The 11,171-nt window shown below is 38.2% G+C and overlaps 2 protein-coding genes and 1 pseudogene across 2 annotated transcripts in view; all 3 read right to left on the bottom strand.

Moving 5' to 3' along the window:
• The window catches only part of LOC109131245 (uncharacterized mitochondrial protein AtMg00810-like), a 1,866-nt gene extending 1,084 nt beyond the window's left edge, over window positions 1–782 (bottom strand). The window contains exons 1-2 of the mRNA XM_019241943.1: window positions 312–782; window positions 26–161 (exon numbers count right to left, since the gene is read on the bottom strand). Of these exons, the coding sequence (XP_019097488.1) occupies window positions 26–161; window positions 312–782 (607 nt within the window). The remainder of the gene's footprint in view (window positions 1–25; window positions 162–311) is intronic.
• LOC109131244 (uncharacterized mitochondrial protein AtMg00820-like) lies at window positions 1,178–1,507 on the bottom strand. The gene has a single exon (XM_019241941.1). It carries the CDS (start codon window positions 1,505–1,507, stop codon window positions 1,178–1,180), a length of 330 nt encoding a protein of 109 aa, XP_019097486.1.
• On the bottom strand, window positions 7,180–9,357 carry LOC104772794 (annotated as a pseudogene).

Raw genomic sequence — 11,171 nt, 5'->3', positions numbered from 1 at the left:
CCCCCCCCCCCCCCCCCCCGCAAACTTGGAGTATGTGGCACGCCAACGCCAAGTTTGAGTCGTAGAATCTCGAAGGGTCTTTGTGGAAGAGACTTGGTGAATATATTGGCTAGTTGATAATCAGCAGGGATATGATTCACGATGAGATTTCCAAAAGCTACCTGTCCACAGACATAATGGTAATTTGTGGCAAAGTGTTTGGTACGAGCATGAAAGATTGGATTTGCTGTGAGGTATACTGCAGAGAGGTTGTCGCAGAAGAGTTATGGTGTTGCAGGCTGTTGAATCCCGAGATCTTGAAGCAGATTTACCAGCCATGTAATTTTAGAGGCAGTTTTGGACATTGCCCTGTATTCAGCTTCAGTAGAGCTTTTGGAGACTGTGTCCTGCTTTCGAGATGACCAGGAGATCATATTTCGACCAAGAAAAGTGCAGAATCCGCCAGTTGAGCGGCTAGATTTCTGACAGCCAGCATAATCACTATCACTATACGCCGTAAGCTTGTAATCAGTGTTCTTGTCAAAGGTGATACTCATAGTAGTGGTTCCTTTGATGTACCTAAGGATCCGTTTGAGAAGGTTGAAGTCGGATACAATAGGCTCATGCATCTTTTGGCAGACATAGTTGACAGAAAACTGTAGATCCGGTCTCGTCAATGTAAGATATTGCAGATGTTCAGCCAAGCTACGAAAGTATTTTGGATTGGCAAACAGAGCAGATTGTTGTTGCTTCCTGTTGAGTTGTTGAGGAAGAGGTGTTGCAACAGATGCACAACTGGGCATTCCAGCTGTAGCTAGTAAGTCTTCTGCATATTTTTGTTGTGACAAGAACATTCCAGTCTCATTGTATTGGATCTGAATCCGAGGAAGTAATGAAGCTTACCGAGATCCTTCATTCGAAATTATGTGTTTAGTTGTGAAAGGAGATCATTGAGCAGTTCGGAGGAGTTCCCTGTGATAGCCATGTCATCAACGTAAAGCAAGAGCGTGATGACATTGTTACCTTTGTAGCAAACGAAGAGTGATGGATCTCTCAGACTGCAAGTGAATCCAAAATCGAGCAGGAAGTTGTTGAACTTATCAAACCAAGCCCTCGGTGATTTTTTAAGGCCGTAGAGGGACTTGTGCAAGAGACAAACATGGTCTGGATATCTTTCATCAACAAATCCTGCTTGTTGCTACATGTAGACGGTCTCCGTGAGATCACCGTGCAAGAAGGCGTTCTTTACGTCCATCTGTTTTACTTCCCAGTTCATCATTGTGGCAAAATGAAGAACAGCTCGTACTGTTGCAGTCCTAACCACTGGACTATACGTTTCAAGGTAGTCGATACCTTTTTCCTGCTTGAATCCTTGAGCTACGAGCCTGGCTTTGTACTTGTCCAGCGTGCCATCTGCGTTTAATTTGACTCTAAAAACCCATTTTGATCCAAGAACATGCATATGAGGAGTGTGAGGAACTAATGAGAAGGTATTCGCTTCTTTGCAATTTCCCATTTCCTCATTCATTGCTCATGTCCAGTTTGGATCCTTTAATGCTTCAGTCATTGTTTCATGTTTGGGGTAGGAGACTTTCTTCGTAAGGAGAGCATATCTCGGATTTGGTTTAGAGATTCCAGCTTTGGAGCGAGTATTCATTGGATGGATTGAAGCTGACACAAAAGGGGCATTGTTCTCTGCATTTTCTACTGAATTTTGCACAGTTGGAGCTGATTATTGAGAGCTGTTGCCTATAGGAACAAGATCTAAGCTTGTCGTACACCCAAAACTCTCATCATCAGTCCAATGTGGTAATTCAGTTGGAGCTTCTGTTGCTATGCTTGTTACATCTGCATCAGTGTTGCTGATAGTGATCTCGTTGTCTGAAATAGGTGGAATTTCAGGAACTTGGTCGACAGCTTTGACGGTTTCAGGAGCTTGATCGACAGCTTCAACAAAGTCACTTAAGACAGGATCTGGCACTGTGGGAGCAGACACTGACGCTTCTACTTGATCACTGATCATAGAGGCAGATGAGAATTGTTTTAGCCAAGCTGTGTACAGAGGAGTAGGCGCTGACTGCTGCAGATATTTGTAAGTGTTCCTAAACGGAAAGGTTGTTTCATCAAACACAACATGACAACTGAGATAAACTCGCCCAGTTGGAGGATAAAAGCAGCGATACCCTTTAGATTTTTCAGTGTAGCCAAGAAAGATACACTTGATGGATCGAGTATCAAACTTGGTTTGAGCATACGACCTTAGAACTGGGAAGCATGCACAGCCAAAGGTTCGTAAGGCAGAGTACTCTGGTGGTTTGCCAAAGAGTGCCTCATATGGACTTGTATTGCTGTTGAGACTGCTATGTGGTAGAAGATTGCAGAGAAAGTTAGAAGTAAAGAAGGCTTCCACCCAATAGCTTTGTGGAGTGGCGCTTTGAAACATCAATGTTAATGCCGTTTCTGTTAACTGTCGATGTTTTCTCTCTGCAATGCCGTTTTGTTGAGGTGTGTGAGGACATGATATGAAATGTTGAATACCATTGTTTTGCAGATGTGTAAGAAATCGTTGGCTTATGAACTCTCCACCACCATCAGACTGAAATGTGCCAATTTTTGTTTGCAATAAATTTTCAACCAGAAGCTGATACTTGATGAAGATAGAGCAAAAATCAGATTTTCTCCTTAAAGGGTAAAGCCAACAATATCTTGAATAATTGTCAATAAACACTGCATAAATTTTGAATCCTTGAACAGAAGAAACAGGAGAGGGACCCCAGAGATCACAATGCACTCTCTCTAGAGGTCTTGAAGCAATAAAAGTGGAAGAACTAAATGGCAATCTTGAACTCTTCCCAAGCTGACATGATTCACACACCTTGCTGGTACTTTTATTGATTTGAATTGCCTTATTTGCAGATAAAAACTGTTGATTAGGATGTCCTAGGCTTTGATGCCAAACTTCATCACTTGTTTTGATTTGTCTTGTTGAGTAATGCATCTGAAACTTCGGATCATCCAGCTTGTAAAGCCCATTATTTTCCTTTCCCTTTGTCAGAACTTTGAGTGATGCTTTGTCCTTAATAACAACATCAAGATCATCAAATGTGACAGCACATGGATAGTCTTTGGTCAACTTCAAAACTGATAGTAATGATTTTGCTATTTCAGGACAAACAAGCACGTCTTTAAGAGGGATGTTACCTGACGTTGAAGGGAGATTAGCGGAGCCGACATGAGTGATGGGAAGGAAATTTCCATCACTTGCCATCACCATATCACTGCCATGATATGGTTGAGCTTGCTGAAGTCATTGGGTGGAGCTAGTGATGTGTGCAGTAGCGGCTGAATCAGGGTACCAACTGTTGACTTCGGTTACATCAGTGATGTGTAAGGCCGAGAAAGCAGCAGCACTGATTGCAGGTTGAGGTGGTTGTTGATATTCTTCATCAAATTGAAACCAACACTCAAAGGCATTATGACCTCGTTTGCCACAGATCTGACACACTGATTTTTTAGTAGAGTTGGCAGATGGTCTAGATGAAGTGGTAGACGAGAATTGTTGCTGGAATCCTCGGCCACGAGTTGAGTAAGATCCTCTGCCTCTGCCTATGTTTCCACGACCACGGTGTTGATATCCTGAAGACCTTGACGTGTGAAACGTTAGGTGTGGTGAGACATCGGTGGGAGCAGAGTAACCCTGGATTATGTAGTCATATCGGGTGAGACGAGATATCACGTTATCATAGGTGGGAGCAGGGGATCGATACATTGAATCCTCGATGACAGTGATTATAGGTTCATACTCACGGCTTAAACCTCTTAAAGCAGCAAAGATTTTCATTTTCTCACTAACCGGGTCTCCTATAGATGCTAGCTAATCACAAATATCCTTGATTCCTCTAAGATAATTAGACATGCTTTTATCTAATTTCTCAGCATTTTGAAGACGACGTTGTAACTCAAAAAGCCTAGAGGAGGATGTTCGGTTGAAGTGAGAGATTAGAGTGTCCCATACCTCTTGAGCAGTTGCAGAACCGATTACCAGTCGCAGAACATTCTCGGTCATGGAACCTAGCAGCAATGCCTTCACAACTTGGTCAGATCTGGACCAGCTCTCAAAATCTGGGTTGAGTATGTCTTCAACTTTGCCATCGTTGTTGTTGCGGATGGGAATCTTCTCACTTGGTAGTTTGGCAGCACTGTTGACGAAGCCGAGGAGAGATTGAGTGCGCAAGAAAGATTCAAACTATGACTTCCAGATGAAGTAGTTTTGCTCAGTGAACTTTATAGTGACACTGTTTGAAATGTGTAGAGAGGGAGAAGAATAGGGTTCCATGGTTTTGTCCATGGCTCTGATACCATGTAGAAAGAAACAGAGGAACAGAGAAGGAGGAAAGATTGATTCTTTTATTATCTCAATCGATAGTTGTTGTTACCATGATTTGTTCCTTTATATAGAAGGACATAAGGGATACAAAGGTTTTAACCTAAGTTCTAGGCTCTTCTAATCATTGTCACGTGGCGTCATTGTCGTCGTAGGATTGAAGAACAGCAAAACGATTCTTGGTTGTTATGGCCGTACTCTCTGCAGATATTGTCCTATTTGCTAACATCCTTTCTTTGTCTTGTATTGCAGGTAGCCGTTGAGGACGTTGCTTGATTTGTGGTAATGTATTGGGTCGTGGTCCCAATAGGCCTTTTTGCTAAGCCATGTCGTTTTGGACTTTGGTCTTCAAATCAAACATATTAATGATAATAAAAACCTTGAGAAGATGAGAGTAAGCATATATTACGATTCCATTAATTGATCGGCAATAACAATACAGGGTGATTCACTAAATAGCAATATAGGGTGTTTGACTATAAAGAAAGGTCTTACCTTCGAACCTACAATTTTGGCTAGTAGACTTAGAATTTGCATAGGATCTTCAGATATCGCCAAGCAAGAGGCACTAAAAGGCCTATCACGGAAGGTCTGGGATCGTCGAAAGGAGGATCTCTAAATGTTTCAACCTGCGAACTTTCTGCTCGAGCACGATCTGCTCGCAAAATTACTTTTGGAGGATTCTCGCTCGAACCCCATCGGTCGTCGAGTCTCGCCATCATTCCCCATTCCTGCTTAAAAGAGGGAACGAGGGTGAGGCTAGCAATCTTGGTGCTGTTAAGAGGTAGAAGTCGACAAACTTCCGCTATGACAACCAAAGTACTCCCTTACCTGACGACGCTGAATCATGATGTTGTTTCCTCCTCGAAATCCTGCAACAAACAATTATATTGTCTCAGAAATTTCTCATAAGACTTATAGTTCTACTTCTACCTAGTTATACCAGTATTATAGACACACTAATTGTACCTAGCTCTACTAGTTTCACTTAAATCCCAAAAATTCAATTCCAAATGACAAACATATCTCCAAAGAGAAATTCCAAACCCTACTTACTCTTCTGCTTGTACTCCTTCTCGAGTTGGTTCCCGAACTCGAACTTCAATTCCCTCCTCATTATCTTCTTCTTCTTCTCATTCTTCTTGATCTTCTTCTTCTTCTCGATAACTTGATTTCGGAGATAGAGATCCCTCATTATCTCCTTCTTCTTCTTCCAAAATAGTTGGTTCTGAAACCCTTTCTTTTCCTTCTTCTTTTCTCACCTTGTTTTCACCATCTTCCTTATCGACTGATCTCTTGATTGAAACTCTCAACCTAGTTCTACCTAGTTTCACGAATTGATGGACTTAGAGAAGAAAACCGCGTTCAATGTTTTTTGACTAAATATACACTTTTCAAATCACAATATACTCGATATAGCGTGAGCAGAAATGTTTGAATTCATGGAGAGGCCCTAACTTGTGCGATAAATCTCATAGGGTGGATTGACAAGCAGATACGCACCAAATATTGACAATTGAAACCATAGGACATCGATGATACAAAAAGGACTACAAGTCTGGTTTGCTAATTGAAGCTAGAACCTAATTTTGAGTTTTTTCCAATCTATGTTTTGATAAATTTATCTCATTCATCTTTTCATATCATTTTCAAAAACAGCATATGTAAAACGGTATTTTTTAATATAATTTTAACATTTGATTTAGAAAAAAAAACGGTTCAGATTTTGAGTTTTTTTAGTAACTTAGATTAAGCGTTCGATTTTTACTTTTATTTTTTCGTCTTTGTATTTTTAGGGATTCTCTTGTGGGTAGATCCGATTAGAGTATGGGCGGATGGATAAAACTCAGGTTTTCTCTGATTTCCGTAGGGAAAAGGGTAAAACACTTAAAAAGAAAATCAAAACTGAATGGGGAGTTTTGAAATTTTTGTTTCAGTTTTAGGGACTTTTCATATGAAAATTCACTGAGAGAAGCACGAGGTTGGATTGTCCGTACCCGTACCCGTGCCCGTGCAAGTACATGACTCATACCACTAATCCCTTCGAGAAGATTTTGAAAATGCTTTTGTCTAACTAATAAATTGAACCGCATGTCATATACTCCTGGTAATGAAAACAGATAATGATTATGAAGCTTACATTTTTTTAACATCAAGACAAAGACATCACACTGGCGTATGATTATTATCCAGCTTAATTTTTATAAACATGCTGACAAAAACAAGAGAAAATCCGAAGTTAAAAAAAAAAAGAAAAAAACACGAAAGCTTGTATTGTATCACACAAACTAAAAAAGCCAAAGAGCTTTGTCTTGTCCTAATTAAGGAGAGAGCTTTCTACTCCGTAGATTTCTTCATTTTCTTCCCCTTCTCCATCTTCTTAGCCTTCTCCATCTTCTCCATGAGAATACTAATATAAAGTATAAAAAAAACAAAATTAATGAGACAGGTTATAATTATGCAAGAGTAGTTCCTGGAAACGAAAAAAAAAAAAAAAATCAAGAAGCAAGAACAAGATTTACGTACATGGATTATCACAGCCGGTACGCCTTCTTTTACGGTCATTTGGCGGGACAACATGCTCAACTTTTATATTCCATAAAGTGGCGATCTAGGAATTATTTTTACTGAGGTCAAAACATAACTAAAATTTTTTTTATAACATAAATAAAAAAAACATCTTACAAAACCACTCTACGAGTTTTCATATCCTGAAATATCTTCATCACAGTTTCATTTGTAATAGATAAAAATACATCTTTTTCGATGAAACAAACTAAACAATCATTCAAAAATTGATCTCCAATCCGATTGCGTCAATGACTCTTCATAATCTTCATCGCTGAAAAACATCTCTCAATAGTTGCAGTAGCAACAGGCAAATCAAAACCAACTTCAACAGCCTATACACCAAAGGATGTGACATGTTTTTTCGAGTTTCCACCAACATACGAGCAAGTTCTCCAAGAGACTTCAAATGAGTAAATCTTTCACCATTTCGAACATTATCAATGTAGATATCTAATTCTTGTTCAAGAGATATGTACTTCCCACGAGTAAAATCGTCTGGATAGAACTTAGATAACCTCATCAACTTTGAGTGGTCAAACTCAGAGAACGAATCAATGTTAGAGAATAAAGAAGAAGCACAAATAAGCAATTCAGTGTTCACCTCATTAAAATGATCGTTGAACTCCTGAAGCTGCAAATCCAAAACAGCAAATAGGCAATTGACCTTGTAGTGATGCATATTTGAAACTCCTGTTTTTTTTCTTGGTCTTCTTAAGTCAACAAAATATTTCTCCATGTCAACCTTTTCAATATCATGTTCCTCACAAAAAGAAGAAACTCTATTCATGAGAGAATTCCAAATCCATAGCATTTAAACTCTAAACTTCTGAAGCTGTCATTTAGTTGAGTTTACCAAATCCATAGCATTTAAAATATCTTGATCTCTTCTTTGTAGCGCCATGGACAAGTTCTCCGTTAGTCCTAAAAGATATATCATCATTTGCAAATAAAATACAAAATCAAAGCTATGAAAGTACTTGAGGAGACCACATGCTTGACGTCTTTTCAAGTCTTCTGCACCTTCAATCTCAATGTATTCAAGCACTTCGACAATACATGAGAATAGCTCAATCAAATACAATAGAGTATTATAATGCAAATTCCAGCGGGTATTCCCTGGTCTATTAAGAGACACCTCTTAATTCAACCCTGTTCCAGTACTAATTTCACCATTATTGATTCCTTCTTCAATCTTTTTCCTATAACTCTCTCTTGTCATATCTTGTCTTTGGCATGAAGCTCCCACCACATTTACCAACAAAGAAATCATATCAAAAAAATCTCCAACATCAAAATGTTTCTTTGCTACTCCCACAACAACTAACTGGAGTTAGTGAGCAAAACAATGAACATAGTAAGCTGATGGGGTTTCCTTAGAAATTAATGCCCTTAGCCCGTTAAACACACCTCTCATATTGCTAGCTCCATCATAACCTTGTCCTCTCACCTTTTTTATGCTCAATCCATATTTTGCAAACAAAGAATCAATCGCAGCTTTCAAAGATGATGAAGCTGTATCACTCACATGCGTAATACTCATGAATCTTTCTTTGACCATCCCTCTTTTATCAACAAAACGAAACACCACTGCCATTTGTTCTTTATCTGAAACATCCGCTGATTCATCCACCAATAAGCCAAAAACATCATGACCCATTTCTTCAATAATAGATTTAACTAGCTCTTCTGCAAAAAACAGTTCACTATATCTTTCTGAATCGTTGGACACATCATTTGATTATTCCAGGAGCATTTTCTAAAACAACCTTACTCACATCTTCATTTTGTTCAGCAGTGAATTTCAAGATCTCCACAAAATTCCCTCTATTAACAGACTTTTCCGACTCATCATGACCACGAAAAGGTAGCCCTTGTCGCAACAAGTATCCAGAAACATCAATTGAAGCATTCAACCGAACTCGATACTCATTCTTCGTAATATCAGCTTGCTTTCGAAAAGCATGTTTGATAGATTGACCTTGGTTCATCAAGTTTTCACACTTCATTACTGCTTTTTTATGAAAACCACATACAGCATGCTCTGAAACTCTATAAAACTTATTCCAGTAAGTAAAACTAACAGTGCTCCATGCTTCATTTTTTCCACCCTTACCAGCATTATCTCTGAACAAATAACAACATAGACAAAAAGCTGCTTCTTTCTTCACACTATACTCTAACCAGTTTTGAAACATATCAAACCAAGCGACGTTAAAACGCCTCATTACACCTCCTATGTCTTTTTGTTCAAAATTATGACCTCGGGGTTGGCAAGGACCTCTAACCAAATATTTTCGAATTACCTCATCTCTTTGATTTGGATGATAATCTTCTATTCTTTTTCGGTCAGCAGGATCCCATGGCAGATCATCTAAATTACTGCAAGATGGAGATAGATCTTTCCTTTTCAAAATCTTTCTCATTGTTTCCTGCATTTTCCAGAAATCAAAACAATTGTGCAAAGAATAAATTTCTAATAATTTAAAACTTTAAATCAAAACTAGTTAAGCTAATAAGGTATCAAACGCAATGGCTTTTGTAGAAGTGCTAGAATCTACGTTTGCTTACTTGTCTTAGAACCAAAACAAAGAAAAGACATAAACAATAATTAACAGTTCATGTTCTTTGTAAAAACCACATATTTCATAGCAATGGCAAATATTAGATACTAATTCAGTAATTCTGATTGGGAAAATTAGTATGTTTTACGAATTTATCCAATTTTCAACATAGATATATAAATATATAATTATATGAAATATATTTTTAGAACAATATCAAAGAAACAAAAGTTTGATCTGAAAATTTGACTTACTTGAATAGTTGAATGAAGATGACGATGTCGATTGTCGACGACGATGATGAATAGAAGTTGAAGGAAGGTAAAAGAAGAAATAAAACTGCTCACGTAATTTTGTGTTATTAGGTTAGAGTTGATTAATTGTTTTGGGAGAATATTAATGGGCCACTAAACATTATATCCACTAAATATATTTTTTTTTTTCTTTTTTTTGTGACTTGTATAAGCAGCAATACAAAAACTAATAGTATATGTATTATTAAAAAAAAAAAAATTCAAACTAATGAGGAGTCAATTGACCCCATACCTTTCTATGTGGATCCGCCTATGATTCCATCCTTTTCCGTTACGTTCACTTAGTTCCAGCGCCTTCTCTACACATCCTTTTCCCGTAAGAGAAACAAGAGCACCTATGTAACTTTCAAGTCTTTAGTTAGAATTAAATAACTTGAAAGAGAGAGAGAGAGAGAGCTGGGAATTATATTCACAAATTGGGTGGGGGATAAGAAGGCAGAAACAACCTTTCGCGAGCAAGGATTCGGTCGACAAAATCAGCTGTGCGAAAAACAGTAACACTGGCGACCTCTCCACATGAAGATAAATGTTCACACAACCCGATCTTCAAATCAATATTACGCACCGAAGAAGGTAAATCATCTACCTTAACAATTAGCCTAATAAACAAGGAGAGAATATTATTATTATTATAAATAGCATTGCAAGATACTAAAAGCATTGCAGGAGATGATATAAATCAACTTACGAGCGTACATCTCGATCGAAGAGGTGGTTGTTTGATCCGGCAGGTTCATTCTGCTGGGGTAGTAGGGTACAGGCTTAACAACTAGAGTCCATCCTCCCAGGTCACTTCCACTAAGTTTCAATGCCTTGTCTCTCGCACCTTCTCCCCAAAAACTAATGAAGAGAGGACTCTTGAGGATACCTTTATCAAAGTCTCTGGGAACAGCGATACGCGCGATCTTTCCGCATGAAGCGAATTGCTTTCTCAACGCGAGCATGAGAGGATACTGATGAACCCTAGTGTCATATTATTAGCTCATATATATCATAGTTTATAAATGTAGATTAGGATGGTTAAGTCTCCTTTAGATTATCCTTCTAGTATACTAATTGTACAATATATATACTCTTGTATCATAATATGATTCATTAATGAGAAAATATCTTTTTACCAAAGTTAACATGGTATCAGAGCAAAATTAATTTCTCATTCTTTTTTCCACATAACAAACTTTTTCAAACACCATTGATGACGATTCTGAGCTTCGTCTTCGTTCTCATCTTTGATTCGAGCTGATTCTTTCTCGATTGAGCTGATTCTTTCTCGATTGAGCTTTGTTTCTCTCTTTGTTTTATCTTGAATTGATCTTCTTGAACTCCGATTTGGTTTCCTTTGTTTTCTGATGAGTGCTTCAA

This window comes from Camelina sativa, chromosome 20, assembly GCF_000633955.1.
Source record: "Camelina sativa cultivar DH55 chromosome 20, Cs, whole genome shotgun sequence".
NCBI lineage: Eukaryota > Viridiplantae > Streptophyta > Magnoliopsida > Brassicales > Brassicaceae > Camelina > Camelina sativa.
The sequence above is the reverse complement of the archived record's forward strand: the minus strand, read 5'-3'. Positions and strand labels throughout refer to the sequence as shown.

Coding starts and splice junctions, on each gene's coding strand:
- LOC109131244 (XM_019241941.1), bottom strand. CDS start 1,507: ATGAATGAGGAAATGGGAAATTGCAAAGAAGCGAATACCTTCTCATTA.